General features: G+C 42.7%; 1 protein-coding gene across 1 annotated transcript; it reads left to right on the plus strand.

Moving 5' to 3' along the window:
* The first annotated feature begins 9462 nt into the window (after positions 1-9462).
* CHGB (chromogranin B) lies at positions 9463-21216 on the plus strand. The gene is made up of 5 exons (XM_006758068.2): positions 9463-9816; positions 14474-14520; positions 15015-15108; positions 18316-20021; positions 20834-21216. The coding sequence occupies exons 1-5, from the start codon at positions 9768-9770 to the stop codon at positions 20915-20917; spliced, it is 1980 nt and encodes a 659-aa protein (XP_006758131.1). The 5' UTR covers positions 9463-9767; the 3' UTR covers positions 20918-21216.
* Positions 21217-22231: the final 1015 nt, after the last annotated feature.

Consider the following 22231-nt stretch of genomic DNA (forward strand, 5'->3'; position numbering starts at 1 on the left):
ATTTTATATAACAATTTTATGAGAAATGTTTTTGCCTATTATTTAATGTTTTGGTCATTTTTTGTGTTTTGTTTGTTTGTTGTTAATCCTCACTTGAGGATATTTTTTCCATTATTTTTTAGAGAGAGTGGAAGGGAGGGAGAGAGCAGAGAATAGGTACGTGTGTGTATGCCACCCTGCCTCTTATACACTCTTTGTTTCCTTTCTCCTGTACATCCCCACTGTCAAAACAGTGTTCAGGGGATCACAATAAAGCGCCGAATAATTATACAAACAAATTGCTCCAGCTTTTGCAGATGCTGTCTATCATTTCACGGAGTCCTTGGGTGAATTCAGGAATAGGGGTAATTCAGGCTCACTTTTCTGTGACTAAACCATTTCCCTTTAGGCAACTCCCATCACCCCCGGCTGCTCTGAGCTTTCTTTAATCTCTCTCTGGGCTATAGATTCAGTGGGGGTTTTTGGATGCTCCTTTACTTCGTCTGCCTCTAAGTTAGAAGCTGCCTCTTATTCTGAGGTTTCTGCTTTAGTCTACAGGACCTGAGGTACCACTTTGCCTGTCGGGTCATATTCCTGCAAAGGTACTTTCTCCTTTCCTACGTTAGCTATGAATTCTGCATCCACTGTACTTAAGGGAAGAAGTACCAAATCTACTAAGTTTTCCAATCTCTCTCTTCATGTCTGAAGGAATACCAGGTTTGTCTGCTAAATGACAAAAATATTGGAGTTAAGACTACCTCATCTATTGGTAATTTACAATTTAAACAGTACCATGTTGCCCGACCGATGTGGCTCAGTGGTTGAGCATAGACCTATGGACCAGGAGGTCACAGTTTGATTCCTGGTCAGTGTACCTGCCCAGGTTGTAGGCTCAGTCCCCAGTGTGGGGCACACAAGAGGCAGCTGATCAATGATTCCCATAATTGGTGTTTCTATCTCTCTCTCCCTCTCTCTTCCTCTCTGAAATCAATAAAAACATATTTTAAAAAATAAAATATGTTTATCTAGCAATATTATATTAGTTGGCTCTCTTTTCTCAGCTTTGCGAGTGAATGTAAAAGAAAGGAAGGGCAGCAAGGGGAGATGGAGAAAGACACAGAGAACAATCCATTAATAAAACTGATGAGAAGTGACCAACTTGCATATACATCTTTGTTACCCACATCAAAAATATGGGCCATGACGTGTTGGGAGGTTTCAGACTATGCATATTTACTTAACAATAATGGCTCCTCCAGGGCCATTGTGAATTATTGGGAAATAAAATATTCATACTGTGAAACTGAAATTAGCTACACAGAGTTTTCCTGGAGTTTACATCTACAGAATACATTTTTGTTGAGGAGGGGCCTGCCTGGAAGATATGCTCTCATGTTCCCCTAAATAATTAAAAAGTCAGCAGCAGCCCTGACCAGTTTGGCTCAGTGGATAGAACGTCGGCCTGCGGACTGAAGGGTCCCAGGTTCGGTTCCGGTCAAGGGCATGTACCTTGGTTGTGGGCAAATCCTTAGTACAGGGTGTGCAGGAGGCAGCTGATTGATGTTTCTGTCTCATCGATGCTTCTAACTTTCTATCCCTCTCCCTTCCTCTCTGTAAAAAATCAATAAAATATATTTTTTTAAAAAAAGTCAGCAGCAGCAGAATACCTCCTCCCAGAGAAAAGGGAGCTTACGGTCCACCAGCTCTTTCAGAATCACAGAGGCAGAACCAAGTGACATTTCATTATTCCCGAGGATGACACACAGAGAAAGGCCAGGGGAGTTCAGCGAGCAGAACACAGGAGGGAGATCTCAAAACAACCAGCAACGCACTGCTTCTGACTCCCAGTATCAGCCATATTGATCTGAACATGCTGTGATTTCAAGGTCATGACCACAATTTCTGGCTCGGTGCTGGAAATCCCATAAATTAAAATACATATTTTGGAATGAGACCAAGTTTCAAAAGTATCTATGAAGAGTGCCATCAAGAGAAGACTGAAAAAGGAGAAAGAGGCTGTGGGTACCAAAGCATCGGAGATGGAGAAAAGTTACTACTAAGAAGTGAAAGGAACCCAACAGAACAGGATGCAGGTCCTGACATCTCTGCTACCCACTGCTTGGCACAAGTGCTGAAGAAGGGGAGGACCACACCACCTGTGTGCCTCTGCCAGGTACCACTCACAGTACTCAACAGTCACCCCCAGGTTCCCTCCTGCTTCTGGGCTTGGGGGAATCCCGAAGCCCCTCCAATCTTTTCAATTAGTCCTATTGTAGGAGCTGTGATTTTTCTCCTTCAATCTGAAACCATCTGCTTTTACCCTTTGAGGATTCCTTATGATTTCTGTCCCAGAGCATCCCCTCTCATATTGCAGCACTCATATATGTAAGTATTTTTCTTTTTTTAAAATTTTTAGTGAGAGGAAGGAGGGGAGGGAGAGGAAGAGAGAGAGAAACATGGACAAGAGAGTAAAACATTGATCAGGTGCCTCCTGCACATGCCCTGACCAGGATTGAACCTGCAACCTGGGTATGTGCCCTGACTGGGAATCAAACCCACCGCCTTTTGGTGCGTGGGACGATGCTCCAACCAACTGAGCCACACCAGGCAGGGCTGCAGGCATTTTTCAATCCTGTATTACACATGCCAGTTAAACATGCTGAACTTGGAAGGTAACACTCAGGAGACAACTTCATCTTCTCTCATAACTGCTTTCCAGAATGTTCTGGCAAATCTCCCTGATCCTTGAACAGTATCTGAAGCAGAGATGCCAGCTTTTTATTCACTCTGGACCATTACAACAGTTCACAGTTTTATTTTTCACCCAATTCAAAGCTCCTCCAGCTCCCAGCTGCTGTCTGACCTCGAACCAGTCATGGGGAAGATGGAAGGGGTCCCATTCTGCCCACCTGCACCCTCAGCTCCTTCTAGTTTGGAACAAGGTCAAGGATCAGAGAAGACAGAGGAGGGGTCAGAGGTCATCACTGCCAGTGTCCTCTGCAGTCCTCTCCTGAATAGCATATGCCCTCTGCCAGGCACACCTCTAGGTTCTGGCTTGCCCTTCCACAGGAGACCTTTGCCCGTTCTTCAGAGTTCTCCATGACAACCTCCTCACCCCACCAACCCCTGACAAGGGTGATGCTGTCTGCTCTCTCACAAAGCCACTCAGCTACCATCGTCAGTACATCCCAGGGGTTCACTTGCTCCATCAAGAAGGGACCTTTTCGGATAACTTGAGACTAGTAACATTCCATGGAGTCCCACTTGCCCAAGGGGAAAACTCTGGATGTGGGGACACTCCAGCTGCTGTCCTCTCTGCTCATTGCTGGCTGCTCCAGCTGACCTCCCACCCACCTCCGCCTTCTTCACTTAACCCTCCAACCCTTGGGGATACAAATTAAGTTGCCCAATGGTCTCCTTCCTACTTTCCTCTAGTAGAATTACAAGGGTCTTTGAATTTCTGCAACTCAGCAAGCACCCAGCCAGGAAATGGGACATCAGTCCTCTTTCCTGCAGACAACCCCATTTTTTATGAGCTGTTCTCTTGCCGCTCACTTGGCAGTTCGAAAGAAGTATCAGGAGCCCTGCCTCAGTGGATAGAACGTCAGTCTGCGGACAAAAGGGTCCCAAGTTCGATTCCAGTCAAAGGCATGTGCCTTGGGTTGCAGGCTCTTCCCGGGTCCAAATCCTGGTCAGGGCTCATGCAGGAGGCAACCAATTGATGTGTTTCTCTTACATCAATGTTTCTCTCTGTCTTTCCCTCTCTATTCCACACTCCCTAAAATTCAATGGAAAAATATTCTCAGGCCAGGATTAACAACAACAACAGAGAAAGGGAGGCAGGAAAGGCTCATTTGCAGCTGCAGGGCCATGAAACAATACAGAGCTCCCTACAAATTCCCTTCAAATAAATTCTTTCTCTAATTTGACCCTTTGCATTGGCCTTACACAGATAGCCAGTTCAGCCCCGTGTTAATAAGTCTTGTAGAGATTGGCTCTTCTGTTTGGAACAGTTGGGCACTTAAAACCATGTTCTCCAGCTCTGAGGCCTCAGCCAAAACTCAGACGTAATAAGAAAAATTCTATTTAACAGCCTGTTATAGGTTTGTGAATCTATGTGTCATAGTTCAATTTCTCCCAGAAGCAGACCCCGAGGCAAAGATTTGACTGCAAGTAATTTATTTTGGACATAACTCCAAGAAATAGCAACAGAGAGTGGAGAAATGATTTGGGGAAGGAAAGGCAGCCATAAAGAGCTTGCTATCAAGAAAGTTTCCACTGTGGGTAACTAAAGTTCAGTGCCACTGGGAAACTCTCAGAGCCTAGGCAGAACACACATCCCAGAGGACTCTGGGAATCCAGAATATTTAAATATTTTTGAATTGATTTTTGAGGGAGAGGGAGAGAAACATCTATGTGAGAGGGGAACATCTAATGGCTGCCTCTTGCATGCCCCTAACCAGAGATCGAGCCCGAAACCCAGGCATGTGCCCTGACCTGGAATCGAATCAGTTACTTCAGTGCACAGGAAATGCCCAACCAACTGAGCTACATCAGCCATGGTGGATCTGGGGTATTTATACACCAACTCTTGGCAGTCTTTGAGTGAGGGATATCCTGGGCGCCTTACTTCCTCAGCACTTCTGGCCTAGCTCTGGTGACCAGAGAAAGCCATCGGGCAAAGAAATGTTGGTCTTGATCACTGTAAATCAAACCGGTGTGCTCCAAAGTGGTAAGATTGAGGGAAATGAGCAGAAAACCAGCAGCATTTACTGCAGTGGGGGAGGAGGCTGGGGAGGGGGAGAAGGAGGAGGAACATATGAGAGATCGGGAGGCACTCTTCATCCATTCTAGATCTTTATCATGTGACATGTTGCTAACTAGAATAGATTTGTCAAAACTGGTCTTATCAACTCATCAGACCCAACCGTAGTTATCCCATGTAGTTCAAAATCCATTCTTTGCTTTATCACCAATATATAAACAAATAATTGAATCTGTTTATCTATCACATCCAATTTTCTGCAAACTCTGAAATGAAGAGGAGTAGCCCCTGCTTTGTCAAACCTAAATGGTTGTGGCTCTATCTTTTGACTACTTTTGAGAAATGTTAAATTGTATTTATTTACTTTAAATTATTTATTCATTATATTTTAACATGTATTTTTTATTGTTGACAGCATTACAGATGTCCCCCATGTCCTCCACCTTTTGACCACCGTTACCCAGCCCCTGCCCACTAATATGTATCTACCTGAAAGCTACAAGTAGTTACATTACCTATAGTTTAATGTATTAAAAAATTGTTTCTATCTTCTCTTAAGATGAGGATTTTATTGTGATTTCTTAATTCTATCAAAGTGTATTAGGAATCTGACCTGACATAAGAAACCAGGTACTAAATATATTCTAGGACCAAACTACTAAGGAAATTACTTGTTGACTTGGTCCTATTTATTAGGGGGGAAAAACACCTTGAAGTCCCAAGCAATACATACTTGTCTTATTGGCTTCAAACACAGATAATTCTGTCGATGTATGTTCGGAGGGCAGTAGTTTGCACGGTCATGCCATTGTCCTGGCACGCTATGCTCTCTCACCCTCCTCTGTAGACCTGGAGTCTACCCCACACCTCTCCCACCTTTGCTCCCTGACTGGCTGGCGAACTCTGCTAGAACAGGTAGAGTATGTTTCCTTTCATCATTAATGTTGGGATTGACCATGTGACTTGTAGCCAAAGGATATGTGTCTACCACAGTGCTTGACACATAGTGAGCATTTACATATGCAAATAAAAGTAATTCTGAGAGAAAAATCTAAATTCAGTACCTATACTGCTAAGTAGTTTTGATTTATGTGCCATTCATCTCTCTGTTTGCTTTTTGATAGATCCTTCCTTCCTCTGTTCTGTTTCACTGGCGGGACTGGACTTTGCAAATGCTATTTCCCAGGCTTCCCTGTCAGTCATTTCCAGGTATATTCAGCCACTAAGAGGCACTGGCACTAAAGAAAGGAAGAAGCCAGGGTGATACTCTCCCTTTCTCTTCTTGGAAGGATGGGCTACATCTCTAGCAGTGGCTGCTTCTCTTCCATGGTCCCAGTTCCGACCAAATAGACCTTCTCCCAAAGCTGCCCCCAAATCCCACCTTCCTAGCTGCAGAGGTTTACACTCCTAGCAGGTGGCCACATTTCTGGGTTTCAGTAAGGACACATTCTTCTTTTACCTCTCCATTCCCCAGGGGTGCAGCAGTTGCCTGCGGTTACTACTGTCTGGGTTTCCTCATTTTCCCCTATTTTAACTTTTCTGATCTCTGGACATTATTTCCTGTGTTAAATTCCTTGTAGTGGTTTCATTTTCCTGGCCAGACCCTGATGGGTAATCTATTCAGGAGTCTTATACAAAATCATGGTTAATCTCCTAGAGGAGATATGTTTTCCTCCTCAATTCTTCTTTGAGAGCATTCCTGAGACATTCTCTTTCCTATGGCTTTTTATCTCTTCCTGTGGTAATGGAATTTGTGCTACTCGAGATAAGATTATATCCAGAATATTATCAGCAATCAAAAAGCCAAGTTTGCTCAATCTTGTAAAGATGTCATCTGTTCCCGAATTGATCTACAGATTAAAGCTGCCACCTGTTCTCAAATTAATCTATAGATTTGATGTAATTCCTATCAAAATCCTAATGGGTTTTTTTTCATGGAAATTGACAACTAATTTTAAAATTTACATGAAAATGCAAAGGACCAAGAATGACCACTACCCTCATGAAGAAAAACAAGATGTGAAGACCTTTTCCATCAGATATTAAGACATTAAAAAGTTATGGTGATAGAGAAAGTGTGGTAAGTGTGGTAGTGCTCCAAGGATAAACAAATAGACCAATGAAATGGAATGAATCAATATTCTGGAAGAGTCCAGAAACATACCATACACATGTGGACTAGATTTTTTTCAAAGTGATATGGCAGAGCAGGTGGCAAAGGATAGTCACTTCAATTTAAAAAAAAAAAAATCCCAAGGTAATTAGGTGGTGATATGGTAAAAAAAAAAAAAAAAAAAATTTAACCTGACTATATCCTTATCTCATACATTTTTTTTCTAAACCCTGGTTCCTAAGGAAAATACTGGTTTTCCTCCATCATCCTGGTTTGATAAAATTCCTGAGAAAAGCTCCTCCCCAAAGCTCTTTTCCTTCTGGTACATGGAAAGCTGAATGTGAAGGCAAAATAATAAAAAGGTTATTAGGTAATGAGAAAAAAGAAAGGTAAGTCTGAATATAGGAAATGGCTGTGGGCCAACTGACAATAATGAAAAGACTTTTCTTGATGAGTAATTAACTCAGAGCAAGTTCAGTCTGAGAAGCCACAGATGACTTTAAACCCTGTGTTTTTCAAGGCAACAAGGGAAATCCCATTAGAGAACTGGACTGCAGATGCCCCTGGAAGATGACAATTTCAAAGCCCTACTGGCAATCAATGCATTTAAAAGAGCAGTTGGGCCCAGCCAGTGTGGCCCAGTGGTTGAGCATCAACCCATGAACCAGGAGGTCAAGGTTCCATTCTCAGTCAGGGCACGTGCCAGGGTTGCAGGCTCGATCCCCAGTAGGGGGTGTGCAGGAGGCAGCCAATCAATGATTAACTCTCATCATTGATTTTCTATCTCTCTCCCCCACTTTCTTTCTCTCTCTGAAATCAATAACAACATATTTGACAAAAGAGAGCGGTTGGAACCCTTATATAATTTCAACAGTAGAGGAAAAACATCGCCCAGATCAGTACCCAAGGAAGGGCCTTAATGCAACACCTTCATTTTCTGAACCCACTGCTTTCAGAGATTTTTAAACAGATTCTTTTGTGCCAGGAACATTTTTTTGTTTGTTTTAAAATTATATCAGATTTTGGAAAAATGCAAAAATAGTATTAAAATTTTTCATACACTTTTCCCAAATGTTATCATGTTGTCCTGCTCACCTTAGTATTCTTTCTTTATTATTTTCTTCACCTTAGTATTCTTCCCCTAACTCTACCATTACATTTTTTCTAAAACATTTTAGAATCAATTGTACATGTGGCACCCTTTTATCTCTAGATACTAGAAAGTGTATTTTCTAAAAACAAGGACATTTTCTTACATAATCACAGTACAATTCTCAAGATCAGATAATTAACACTGATACAACAATTATTATGTAATCTACAGGTCTTATTCAAATTTTTCCAATTATTCCACTAATATCTTTTTTAAGATTCTTCTTTTAGATATTCTGTGGCTGTGGTCTTGGTGAACTAATTCTCAGCCTTTTTAGGAAGATGTAGCCATGCACTCAGCACATGCAAAATAATTTAAGCCTCATTGATTTTCAGGAAAAGGACACTGACACCTCCTTTTAGCTGTGCATGCAGACATCTGTCTTCCTGGAAAAGGACCCCAAATGAAGCCTCGCTCTATTCTCCGAAGCCTGTGTTATCACTGGAGAAGTTCCTGAATTGTTTCTCTTTTGTGCAGGGCATTAGCCTGCTGCTTTCCCGATTCCTCATTAGACTGAGAAAAACTGAAATAAAAAATATCCTGGAAGATGTTTTCGCTTTCCTCTCACACATTACAACAAAGTAATTTCCTATTTCAATTTTAAATCAAGAGAAGATGCACATGGCTTGTGGGATGCACTAGTTCCTGCAAGCAGGTTATTCCATTCCCAGCGCCTGAGACTATGGCTCTGCTATAAAGGAGTAATGAGGCCAAAGGATAACAACCCAAATAAATGCCCATCAGAAAGGGGACTAAGGAAATTCTAGTGCATACAATTAATGTCATACTGTGCAACCATTCAAATGAAGATGCAACTGTGTATGGTCCCCAAGTAAATCAAGCCTAACCACAGAAAGTGGCTAAGAGTCATTTTGACTCTGCAGAAGGGAACTGGGGAACTTGGCGAATTAGAGGTGGAGGAGAAACATTTATAGTAAAGCCTTTTGTAGCTTCTGCTTTTTTCATTTTTACCATATGTATATGTAATGTGTTGGGAGAATCGTAGATAGATGATTAGATAGGTAGATAGCTGATAGATAGAATGAATCATGGATAAGTAGATTTAAGACCAAAAGTTTGAGGGAAAAAAAACAAAACACAAAACCCCCCCAGCAGGTTCCATATTCTCCAGCTGCACCTTTTGTTTTTAAAGCCATCACTCCTTTTCCCATTTTCACCACGGTTTAGTTCTCTCTTGTTAGCAGGGGTCTTATTCTTCCTTCCTTAGGTAGTGGAGACACAAAACAGACTTAATCATGCATAGACAAACTCTGAACAGAACCGCACACCATACACAGCCTCCAACACACTTTTTTAGACTTGGAAGTGCAGGCGGCGGGGGAAGATGAGGAGCAATCTTGGGTGAGCTAAGTGGGACCTCGCCTCTCCCTGGTCTCCGATTGGCATCCCTTCCCCTCACCCTTCTATTCCTTCATCTGGCTTTCTCGCCACCCACGCTCCAGACCCAGAGCATCCCGGCGACTGGGCTGGTGCAAATTGCCACCCACGTGTGCCACCGCCCACGGGGCTGCCTCGTGACGTCAGGGCTGAGCGAGGGGGCGCCGCCTCCTAGGTGCCCGCCCCTCCCGGCCCTGCAACCGGACTTGCCCTTTAAAAGAGCGGGGGCCTGCGCCACACCGCGGGCACCACCGACACAGGACTGCTTTCTGGAGCATCTTCATCTCTTCTTCGGTCCGCACCTCGCTCCGCTGGACCAGCTGCCCATCTTCTCCGCGCAGATTCGGGCGAGCCCGGCCATGCAGCCGGCGGTGCTTCTTGGCCTCCTGGGAGCCACGATGGTGGCCGGTGAGTGGGCGCGGCGGGCTGTCCAGCACCGCGGACAGCGCCAGGCTCCTGTCTTCCCCGTGGCCCGGCATCTTGGCTGGATGATCCTGGGAGAGAAAGAGGGTTCGGTGGAAGGTTTCTCCCTCTTGCTTGAGGTTCTTAATTTCTTCTCTTCCCTGGGTGATTCCCTTCAACTCCCCGCTCCACCGTCTGACTTGGAAAAAGCCAGAGGGCTTCCTAGCCCAACCAGAGGAGTCTCAATCTTTTCATATCTGGGTTTCCCTGCCGTGGGGAGAAAAGGTGCCCCCGTGCCTCCAGGGCACGCTGTGCTCAGTTCTAAATTGTCAGGCCCTCTCTACCGGCCTGGAGAGACGCTGTTATGGTCTTATGCTGTATCTGATTTAAGTATTTGTTTGGCTTTTTTCAAAACTAGATAACCAAGGAGTGACAGGAATTCATGTAATATGGTATAATTGGCACCTGCATTGTTATTATATTAACATGATGAGATAAACGTCTCATATGTCTATAAGATATCATATCTTTTTATTATCATGTTCATATATAATATATATGTGTGGGTGTTCATGTATGTGTGTCCACAGGGTTAATGTAATATTTTTCTGTATTTTGTATTTCCGTCACTGGAGAAAGGTAATTTCACACTCAAGTTCATATATTTTTAAGGTATGAATGGAAAGTTCAGCAGACAATTTATTTTTGTATTCCAGAAAAGCAATATAATAGAAAGTGACTACAAAAATATCCTCAGGAGTAATAAAAAATTGTTTTAGTCAATTTGGGAGGATAAGCTTTTTCTGTTTTTTTAAATTGAGGTATAATTGACATATAACAGGGTGAAATATTTGAGTCTCTCTCTCTCTCTCTTTTTAAAATCCTCACCTGAGAACATTTTTCCATTGATTTTTAGAGAGAGGGGAAGGGAGAGAGGAAGGGAAGACACACAGAGAGAGAAACATTGATGTGAGAGAGACAGATAATCGGTTGTCTTCCACACAAGCCCTGACCTGGGCCAGGGATCTAGCCTGCAACAGAGGTACGTGCCCTTGACCAGGAATAGAACCTGCGACCCTTAGGTCCTCAGGCCAACGCTCTAACCACTGAGCAAAACAGACTAGGGTGACAGTTTCTCTTGATGTGGGTAAAAATGTGAAATTAATCTTTCAAACTAGCTCTGGAGATTTTTTAAAAGTGTGTGTGTTGAAGTGAAGTCATTAGGAGTATTGAGACCATTAAGAAGTAAATAGATCACCAGATTAAACTGGAGGTTTTCTTTGGCTGTTTTAACGACCTCATAGAAAATTTTTTTTATCTGAGATTGAGATTCTAACTAGAATTGAAATGTTGCCATTCATGAATATGAAGCTTTTATTGACAACAATTACTGGATCCAAAATGTAAAGAGACAAAAGGAAAGCCAGTGGTCATTTATTTTATTGCAAGCTACATACATTTAGAATTTTCTAAAATGCTTGCATTCTTACAAATTGCCTATAAGTGTTCTCAATTTAATTAAAGAAATCCAAATGAATAATCTGGAATCTTTCTTGTCAAAAATATCTTCAGAAAGGAATTGCTTAAGATGCCAAAGCTGTGCTATGCATTGTACTGTGCATCACAATAACAGTGACATTTGTGAAGCTTATTTAACAATAGTGGTAAAATTCTTACAGCTCTCTTATAGAAGAGAATATTTTAAGAAGGGTTCATATTTTAATATGAGCTAAAATGGAGACATTGTATTTAAAAATTATATTATCTATAATTCACCCACCCTTCAAAGTGCCTAATTTAGTGATATTTAGTATATTCACAGATTGTATAACCGCTATCAAATTTCAGAACATTTTCATTACCCAGAAAGAAACCCCATATCCATTAACAGCTATTTTCCAATCCCACCTCCCCCAGTACCTGGAAATGAGACGTGATAACCTTCAAGCAGAGTTTGTTATTTAGCAAAATCTCAGGCCTGGGAAGAAACCTCAGGAAACCATATGGCTCATTTTCTACCCTTCAGAGCTTCTGGGGGAGGGGATACGTTTTTACAGTAGCTACTGTGCACTCTATAAATTAACATGAGAGAAGTGGCAGTATGATAACCATATTATACCAGGTTAGATGATTTCTGCATTCAAAGGGCTGGCTTAACTTGTTATTGTATAGCTTTATGTTCAATCTGGGATCAAACCCTGATACTCTTATGAGATATTCATACTTTGGGTGTTATTCTCAGATTTATCATACAATATTATTTGACATTTTTCTACCATGTACTACTTTATTTTAACATAATAACTGGCTTTTCTTTTGTGCCTTCTGAATCTTTATTCAAAAACAGGAAAGGTAACTACTTTAGGGAAATCAAGATGTTTTGATTATTACTTTGTTGTCACGGATTCTGTTGGAAGAAATACAATCGTACTTATATGTCTCACCAAGATGCACAATGTACTTTCACAAGGAGACCTTAGTTCCTTTCCATCAAAAAGATTTCTGAAGAGCTTCAATCAGAGAAACAATACTGTTTTTGTAATAATAAACATGAGCTGAAAATTGTTTAGAGCAACAAAAGAAAAATATTTCTCTCCCCCCAAATCTGATTACTGTTAATACTTTGACAATATCAGTAGTTATTAAAAACACCTACTTTACATTTGTCAGTGGGAAAAGAGGGAAGTATAAGCAAGAAGCTACAATACCAAAGAAATATAATAAAGCTTTTAAAGGCACCTTCTAGTTTATGAGAGGAGGAATTACCTCAGTTTTTTTTTTTTCAGAGGATTTTACAGATTTCAGGTGGGAAGAGTAAGTTCCAAAATGAGAATGTTCTCAAATAGCACTAATTGGGGGTGGGGGCGGGGGGGGGCGGGAATAATGGCTCAGCGTAGTGGAGCCTGGGTGCCAAAGGTGGGTCATCTGGATCTTGTCTGAACTACATTTCAGGAAGAATATGGGGTCTTCATACCTTGTTAGCCACTTACACATTTCACAAATGATTTTAATATGCTGGATATCTTTGGGCCTCTTGAAACTATTGAAGTAGATCCCAGGTCATACTTTGAAGAGGAAATGTCAGTAAGGTGAGTAAATGGAATAGTTGTATTTCTAGGTTGAGCCCTACGATATGTAGTTGATTGGATGGAAGTGGTTAAAGAGGCTTGGGGAGCAAACACTTAGGAGGGAAAGGTCAGGTTGCTGATTATAAATAACTGCATTTGAGTAGCTTACATCTCCGATGTCTGAGAGTTTTGCTCTAGCTCTTCTCTTGCTTTAGGGACCTAGAAGAACTTTCTGCACTGAGCTTCTCCTCCAGGAAGTGCCAGGAGAACGGAGGAGATGAGCTTCTATGTACATAAATGCTTTGAGCTTGTCCAATGGAAAAGGCTTAAACAACACAAAGTCAAAGTGAAAGATAAAAGTATCAAAACAGCTTTGAAAGAAAAAAAGAAGGCACTGGAAAATTAAAATCACCTGAAGCATTTCCCAAGAAGACAAACATACTTCAATCTGGTTTAAAATAAGCAGAATCTCATGAAATTTAATTTAAATGAGTTAAAAATTATCCTTTTGAACTGCCTTCATACATAGTTGCTAAACTAAAATATCCTTATAAGTAGTTACTTGCATATTATGTTATGGACTTGATGCTCTATTAGTTGGAATTAGATACCTTCATGTTCTTTGCATGGCTGCAGACAATGGGGATTATATACAGCATGGACCGATAAGATGCATAAGCAAGTCTGTTCAGCCAGAGAGCTTCTGGCCGGTAAAAATGAGGTCATTGATTATGTGAGATAGTCACAACCATGTTTCTGTAAAGGAAGTGAATTTTGGGGAGGATATTTTTTCGGAGGGAGGGGAGGACAGGCATAGGTGTAGGAAAGCACAAATCTTTACCATTTAGAATGGGCAGAAGGGTGGAGGAGGGCACACTGGTTTCATCTAAACTAGGTTTATTTTAAACTTTTTATTGAAGTATAATGGCAGATTGAAAACTGCACAGATCATAAGTATACAGCTTAGTGAATTTTTCATGCATTGAGCACACCAATGTCATCAGCACCAAGATCAAGAAACAGAACATTAGCCCTAGCCAACTTGGCTCAGTGGATAGAGCATCAGCCTGCAACTGAAGGGTCCGAGGTTTGATTCCGGGCAAGGGCACATGCCTGGGTTGCAAGCTCGTTCCCCAGTGGGGGTTGTGCAGGAGGCAGCCAATCAATGATTCTCTCTCATCATTGATGTTTCTATCTCTCTCTTTCTCTCTTCCTCTCTGAAATCAATAAATAAATATTTTTTAAAAAAGAAACAGAACATTACCAGTACCCCCAAATCTCCCCTTGTCTGTGCTTTGAATTTGATTTATACTGGGTATAAGATAGCATTAATTTCCAAATCATGTTTAAGACATCGCTAGGGAACACAGCTGTGTGTGTGTGTTTGTGTGTGTGTGTGTGTGTGTGTGTGTGTGTGTGTGTGTGTGTGTGTGTAGTTACTAGCCAATCATACCCAACTATCTCCACTCTGTTCAGCTCTAATTTTGACCCTGTCTCCAAGTATTGCATGTGTGAGGTGGGATAATTCCGTGTTTGGATTCACACCACTTTCAAAATTAACTCAAGTCATTTCCCATTCTTTTTCTCTTTCCAAGCTGTCAGTTCTATGCCAGTGGACAGCAGGAACCACAATGAAGAAATGGTAAGTTGAAATATAAGTCCAGAATCTAGACTTATATCTATATTGTAGATTCTCCCACTTCTTATTACACCAAACCAAACAAAATAAACAAAAATGAACAACAAAAAACACATCATAGTCTGACAAAACCAGGTTTTCATCCCTGAGGGAATGAGGGCAAAGGATGCCCCTCCTGCCCTGGGCTCACACCTCCTTCCTGGATGTTTTAGTACCTCTGAGGATAACTGTCTCATTCCACCATCTTCCTCCCAACTTGTTCAGAAATGGGTATTTATTTCTCTTCTCAGGGTGATCTTGGCCCAATGCCATCTTTCATTGCTCTGTGGAGAGGCCTGGGAGGTTTCATTAGTCCTGTAAATCTACATTCCTACCCCAAGGATTCTGCATCAGTACGGCTCACAGGGCCAAGCCTTTCTGGGCATCAGCTCTGGGTTGAGTAGTCTGTCATCCCATTGGTACCAGCTTTTGCCAACCTGCTTTTGCGTTTCCCCCAGGTGACTCGCTGCATCATCGAGGTTCTCTCAAATGCCTTGTCGAAGTCCAATGCTCCACCCATCACCCCTGAGTGCCGACAAGCCCTGAAGAAGAGTAAGTTTCCTGCACTACCAGGGAGTGTTGTCCCTCCAGTGATCCTTGTTTCTGCTCCCTCTAGTTCACCTTCCACTTTACCTCCAAATGAACCAGGAACATGATACAGTGGGGGGAGTATAGACTAGACTGGTATCAGGGGAAGCAGAAGGTATGGCTTCTAGGCTCTACTCTACCACTTGATAGCTACGTGACCATGGGAAAGTTTCCGGCACTGCATCCCTTGCCCCTTTGGGCTTTTTCCTCAAAGTAAAATGAGGGGGGTGGGCTCAATGATTGTCTTTGAGATGTCTATCAGTTCTTAAATTCCTTGGTTCCAGAGTTTGGATTTTCATTTGGGTGCAGGCAAATGTGGAGAGTGCTTGTTTGTGACTGGAGGAGGGAGGACTGAGTGTTCTGGGAATGTTGGAAGATGGAAGAAAAGAAGAGTACCATATTCTCCTCTTTGCCTTCTACTCTTGACAGTGATCATCTTCCAAGTTAGAAGCTGGGAAAGGTGACTTGGAAACGTGTGGCCTGTTTACATGACAGATTGGTTAAGCCATTTTAATGCAGAGATTATTCGAAGAAAAGTACTACCAAATGGCACCAGGGATCCCGGGACTGAGAACTGGAAAGGGTGAGGGTAGAAGCAGAGCATCCAATAAGTCAGAGCAATAACCTTCTGAATCTGGATGGGATGTTTTCTCTACACAAATCAGCTTCTGTTGAAAACAAAATCTGAATAGTGATGCAAGCAGTATCCATTGGGAGTTGACGCTACGAGATCAATTTTGTAAAACTATGCAGTCTCTCTTATGAATGAAGTCAAACTGATTTAAACAAATCCAAAAACACTGTCCCCTTCAACACCTCTTTATGCTTTTAAAATTTTAGTCAGGCTGGGAACAGTGGACTTTTCTTTTTCTTTTCACCTTCAAAATTTCTCATTGCACTTAAATGCATCGCCCATGGACACAGACAACAGTGCAGGGAAGGCCAGAGATGGGGCAGGAGCCAGGCAGAGGTGGGCAGAAGGGAAGAATGGGGGACATCTGTAATACCCTCAACAATAAAAATAAATTTTTAAAAATTTCTCATTGCGATATAATACTCTCTTGCTATTGCTGCACACGAACCCTCAAGCATAAAATGGTAAAAACAAATATTAGCAATTGACCAAAAGAATTGCCTGGGGAACTCAATCCACCATTGGGAGTTTCAGGGTAACCATAGTAGGTATATGAATCTCTTCCACTGGGTTGACCTGGTCACCCTTGCAACATTATAGAGATGGAACATGCAAGTTCCCCTTTTCACTTGAAAGAGTGAGCTTTACACCTTGGTTTTACAGATGGACAGTGACTGATCTCACCTGCGGGGGCTTAAAGCTAAATTTAGGAGGAAGTGCTAAGCTTCAGGCACAAGCTGCTAATGGCAGCACAAATTTAACTAGGGAAAAATAAAAATACCTTGTTCCTGACCAGCAGGCAGTAGGAAGGGGCCACACGGTCTCTGCCCCGGGAAGCTGAGATCCTGCCTGATCATGGCATTATTGCAGCCGACTCTCAGAATGACATCGGTATCTGGCCAAAGCCTCCCTGCTTACCCGAGCCTACCTGGCCCGCCCCACCAGCCTCAATGCTGCACATACCCCCACTGCCTCGCCAAAGGCAACGGGACTGGTGAGGGGCCAGCCCTCAGGTGTCTGGGTGGGAAAGGTCAGAGACATTTCAACTGTCTCATAAAACATGAGAATGCTATCATGGCAGGCTGGGCAGTAAGCAGAGGGATACAGACCTTCCACTGTTTCTTGGACATTTTTGCAGAACAGACCAATTCTTTTCTATTTTGCAAATGTCAGTTCAACATGACTCATCAGAGCCATGAAAATGAAAACATAATGTGAACCACAAATATAATTTGAAATTTTCTAGTAGCCACATTAAAAAGATAAAAAGACAAGTGAAATCAATTTTAATAATATATTTAATTTTATCTAATATATTTTATTTACTATATAATTTGTATACATCCAATATATTTATGATATATAGTATCCAAAACATTCAAAATATTGTCATTTCAACATATAATCAATGTGAAAAATTAAGATGTTTTACAATTTTTATATGAAGTTTTCAAAAGTCTGGTGGTTACCTTGCGCTTGTAGCACATCTTCCATTTGGACCAGCCACATTTCAAGTGCTAAATAGCCAGAGAGCTGGTGGGCCCTACAATGGAGAGCTCAGATGTAGACCCAGAGCTCTGAGTGTCATTGGCTGCAGGAATTCGATCTGAACTCAATGATAGAAGTTGAAATCCAAACCTCCCAGCTAACAAGTCCGACAGTGTTAACTGCATATCTCCTTTCATGGGATGTCCTTGAGTTAAGGAGGGTTTAGTACAGGAGCTGTCGACATTTGAAAAAGACGGGAGAGAACAGCATTCAATTAAAATATTGGGGAATACCATCTACGGTTGACTCTTGGAAATACAAAGAAAACTCAGTATACTGATCTTCATCCTCAACATTTGAGAGCATGTTGGGCAGATGGGACGGAGTGAAGGAAGAAATGGCCTTTCCACTGCTGTGTAGTAGTTTTCTCAGTAAAGAAATATACACCCTTCTTCTCACCAAAACTGTTATATTGTCATGACTGCTAGGTTTAATTTAGATAGTTGATTGGACAATAAAAGTCAGATAAACTAAAAATTTTAAATGTTTCAATTTTTCTTTTAATTTTTTTTTATTTTGGCTATTTAACTTTATTTAGCTGGATTCTAGGTAGAGCCATTAATACAATGGTAACTTTTCAATCCCTGCTTAGAGCAAAGATGGAAAGAATAGTCCCGAATCACACTTCTCTTACTCTCAAGGTCTTAGTCTGCAAAAAGATGCATTAGACGAATTCTAAGGTTTCTTCTGCTTCTAAATTCTAACATTTCATAAATCTATACTTGGTTTTCAGTATGATCATCGATAGGACCAATGAGAGATGCTAGTTGGGTGTTATGAAAACATAAAAATAGAGAATTTATTATTAGATTGAAACAGCCAAGGAGTTTTCATGCCACTTGCTTTTAAAAGGAATCTAAGTATATTCTTTATTAACTTAAACATTTTTCAAGTGATTGTTCAGCATCCTTAGCATTTGTAGTGGTCACTGAGATTGAACCACAAGCAATTCTGAAGTTATACTTACTCTTTTAAATTTTTCATTACAGGTGGAAAAGAGGTTAAAGATGAAGAGGAAAGTGAAAACGAAAAAACAAGGTTCAAAGTTAGATTGTTAAGAGACCAAGCTGACGCCTCAGAAGCCCATGGGCCCTCCAGCAGGGAGGACACAGGAGACCCAGAGGAGGCGGGCATCCAAGGCCCGTCAGTGGCCAACACAGAGGGAGGTGGGCACAGCCGAGAGGGAGCAGGCGAGCCCCAAGGGAGCCTCCATCCCTCTGAGAGTCAAGTCTCCAAAGAAGCAAAGACATACCATTCTGAGAAGAGCGAGGGAGAGGACGGTGAGGAAGAGGAAGGAGAGAAATACCCGAAAAGGGAGCATGGGGAAGGTGGCAGTGAAGAGAAACACCTGGAAGAGCCAGGCGAGACACAAAATGCCTTTCTTGACAAAAGAAACCAGGCTGCAGCTAAGAAAAAAGAGGAGATAATGTCCAGATACAATACACACTCTGCCAGGCTCCCCGAGGAGAAGACACACAGCAGGGAGAGGAGTAGCCAAGAGAGTAGAGAAGAGACAAGGAACCCGGAGAAACACTCCCCCGAATCTAAAAGCCAATCTGGGAGCCAGGAAGACTTTGAGGAAAGTGAGGAAGACTCCAGCCATGAGATGGACAAACGACACTGGAGGCCGAGACATCACCACGGGCGGAGCAGGCCTGACAGATCCTCTCAAGAAAGGAATCTTCCCTCAGAGGAAAGGAGACAACCCTATGAGGAATCCGAAGAGCCCAACGTGGGCATGGCCAGCTTAGGGGACAAGAGGGATCGTTATCCAACACCCTACAGGGCTTCCGAGGAAGAACCGGAATATGGGGAAGTCGTGAGAAGTTATATAGGGGTCCCGGCTCCTGAGAACCTGGAGGGGGGGCGTTATGGGGCCAGAGGAAATGAGAAGTACGGGGCTCCAAGGCCTCCCAGTGAGGCGAGCCAGGAAGAGGACAGGCGAACTCCCCCCAACGCAGAGCTTGACAACATGGCATATGGATATGGTGAGGAAAGTGAGGAGGAGAGGGGCCCTGAGTGGGGATATCGCCACAGAGCCAGGGTCGGGGAGCCTGGGGCCTATGGCAGTCCAGACAAAGAAGAGAAACGATTTTTGGGTGAAGGACACTACCGTGTCCAAGAAAACCAGATGGACAAGACAAGGAGGCACCCGCAGGGCGAGTGGAAAGAGCAGGACAGAAATGACCTCAACTATGGTGAGGAAAACGGTGAGGAGGGGGCCCAGGGGAAGTGGCAGCGGCGGGAGGACCTGCAAGGCACTAAGGAGAACAGGGAGGAAGCCCGGCTTCCAGGCAAGCAGTACGCTCCCTACCGCGCCACGGAGAAGAGGAGGAGGTTAGGGGAGAATTTTGAGAGAAAAGATGACATAGATGACAATCTTCTTGAGGGTGAAGATGAAAATGGCCTGACCTTGAATGAGAAGAATTTCTTCCCAGAATACAGCTATGACTGGTGGGAGAGGAAGCCCTTTGAGGAGGATGTGAACTGGGGATATGAGAAGAGAAACCTGGTCCCCAAACTGGATCTGAAAAGGCAGTACGATCGCGTGGCCCAGCTGGACCAGCTCCTGCACTTCAGGAAGAAGTCGGCTGAATTTCCGGATTTCTATGACCCCGAGGAGCCGCTGAGCCCACACCGAGCAGTGGAAGGTGAAAAGGACAGGGCTGGCCCCGGAGTTCTGACCGAGGAAGAGGTACAGTGTGGGGATTTTGTTTAAAATTAACTTAAGATGGTTAATGTTAATAGGCTCAAGACTATCTGATATTAATGGGGAGAAACTGGGAATTAATCACCATGATAATGCACCCCCAGTTAACGGAGTGGAGACAGCTTCTGTTTGATTACCACCCCCACCCCCCACCCCCATATCTTGCCACTGTCAGCATCCCTGCCCACCTGCTGCTCAACCTTGCCCGCACACTGCGATCCCCTGGAGAGCTTGCAGAATGACTGATGTCTGGGAGTCACCCCCAGAGATCCTGTTTGGTACTGGGTGCTGCCTGGGCATCAGACTTTTTTAAAGCTCCCAGGTGGTTTCAGTATTCAGCCAAGGTGGACAACCAACCACTGCTCTGGTGTCTTCCCTTGCTTATTTGGCGCTGCGTCACTATTTCCCAAGGAAGAACAGATGATAGAGAAATTAGTTGTTTGGTCTTTCCTTGCCAGCACATGGCCGGTAATAATCAGAAATTTACACCTGGGAGAGGTGACATGATCAGGGCTGTCCCCTTTTCCTCATATTGATCACATAGGTGCTTCTCAAACCTGACTGTGCATCAGCATCTGGAATTCGCTAAGTCCCAGGTGGAGTCCAAGAATCTGCATTTCTGTGGAGTTCCTCAGTGACGCCGCTGCCTGGGGGCTACACTTTAAGAACCACTGATGTAGGGCGTCTCATATAACCTCTAACATATCAACAATTCCCCTTTCTGTACCTGCTGCCTTAAACTACCATGAAATGAATTGATCTGGGACCTCATGCTTCTGTTTTTCTGTGTTTTTTAGGAAAAGGAACTTGAAAACTTGGCTGCAATGGATTTGGAACTACAGAAAATAGCTGAGAAGTTCAGTGGTAATCGAAGGGGCTGAGGGTCGTTGGAGCCAAGGGCCATTTTAAGAAGCAGCCTTCACATTATCTATTTCCCACCACCATTTATTTAGCCAAAGGCAGAAAATAGAATTTACTATTCATTAAGTGCTTGAAGCAATTGGGAATGTCTTTAATTTTTTGCCAGAATGCTATTGAAAATAAGAATAGCATGACTTGTAGCATATTCTCTTGCAAAATCAACATATTAACATGCTTGTGACAATGACTGTGCTACCATCCTTGAAAAAAATATGTTTGTATCCGTTTAAAATAATAAAAGATTGATCTGAAACCTAAAGTTCCATGTTCTCAGCTTCCTTTGGGCTAATATGGAGGAGTGTGATTTCCAAGTCCATTCTTTAAAGTGAATTCTAAAGACAGCACTAGGATTTATTGGTCTTGGATTTACAATAGGAAAACAATGCAAACCTTTCAAGGATATAAAGAGAGATCAGGAAAAGACATTTTCTCCTGCAGGCTGGAGAAAGATTAAATAGGCTTGAAGAACCTGTTTGGAAAAAAAAAATAAAAAGAGCTAAGACATTACTTTAAAAATCCTATAATCTGGAGAGCTCTGGGAATATCCGGCCCATGGTCAGTTTTCTGGGCTGAAGAGAAAGCCCGGATAATGGGAAGAACTCAGGATTGGGAATCACATCTGGTCCAGAAAGATCACTGAACCGTCAGGGCCTGATTTCTACTCTGTAAGGCAGGGATGGGGAACCTTTTTTCTGCCAAGGGCCATTTGGATATTTATAACATCATTCTTGGGCCATACAAAATTATCAACTTAAAAATTAGCCTGCTATATTTGGTCGAACATTTAATTAATCCACTCCTATTGCTTTGGCAGGGTAGGAGGTTAGTGGTTGAGCATTGACCCATGAACCAGGAGGTCACAGTTCGATTGCTGGGTTGTAGGCTCGATCCTCGTAGCGGGTATGCAGGAGGCAACTGATTGATGATTCTCTCTCATCATTGGTATTTCTATCTCTCTCTCCCTCTCCATTCCTCTCTTTGAATCAATAAAAACGTATTTAAAAAAATAGAAGTCAAGGATTGCCCAGGGCCACCAATTTCTTTTAATTACAATAATATATGTTTAATGTGAAAACAGCAAGTTAATAACGAGAACACTCTGGTTGCTGGGTTGAGATAAGGCAGTGGGGAGGTGAGGGCGGAGATGCAGAAGCCAGTCAGGAGGCCACTGCAATACCCTGGTGGGTCATCGTGATGGCTGGGACCAGGGTGATGGCATGATGGTGGGAGTAGTCACCCTCTGACCTATTTTAGAGAGACATGACAGGTAGGGC

This window comes from Myotis davidii, unplaced genomic scaffold, assembly GCF_000327345.1.
Source record: "Myotis davidii unplaced genomic scaffold, ASM32734v1 scaffold32, whole genome shotgun sequence".
NCBI classification, from domain to species: Eukaryota; Metazoa; Chordata; class Mammalia; order Chiroptera; family Vespertilionidae; genus Myotis; species Myotis davidii.

Excerpts from the sequence above, each read along its gene's own strand:
- CHGB (XM_006758068.2), top strand. The coding sequence starts at position 9,768 with ATGCAGCCGGCGGTGCTTCTTGGCCTCCTGGGAGCCACGATGGTGGCC. Across the intron at positions 9,817-14,473 it reads GGGAGCCACGATGGTGGCCG|CTGTCAGTTCTATGCCAGTG; the intron begins GTGAGTGGGCGC and ends TCTCTTTCCAAG. Across the intron at positions 20,022-20,833 it reads GAGTTCTGACCGAGGAAGAG|GAAAAGGAACTTGAAAACTT; the intron begins GTACAGTGTGGG and ends TGTGTTTTTTAG.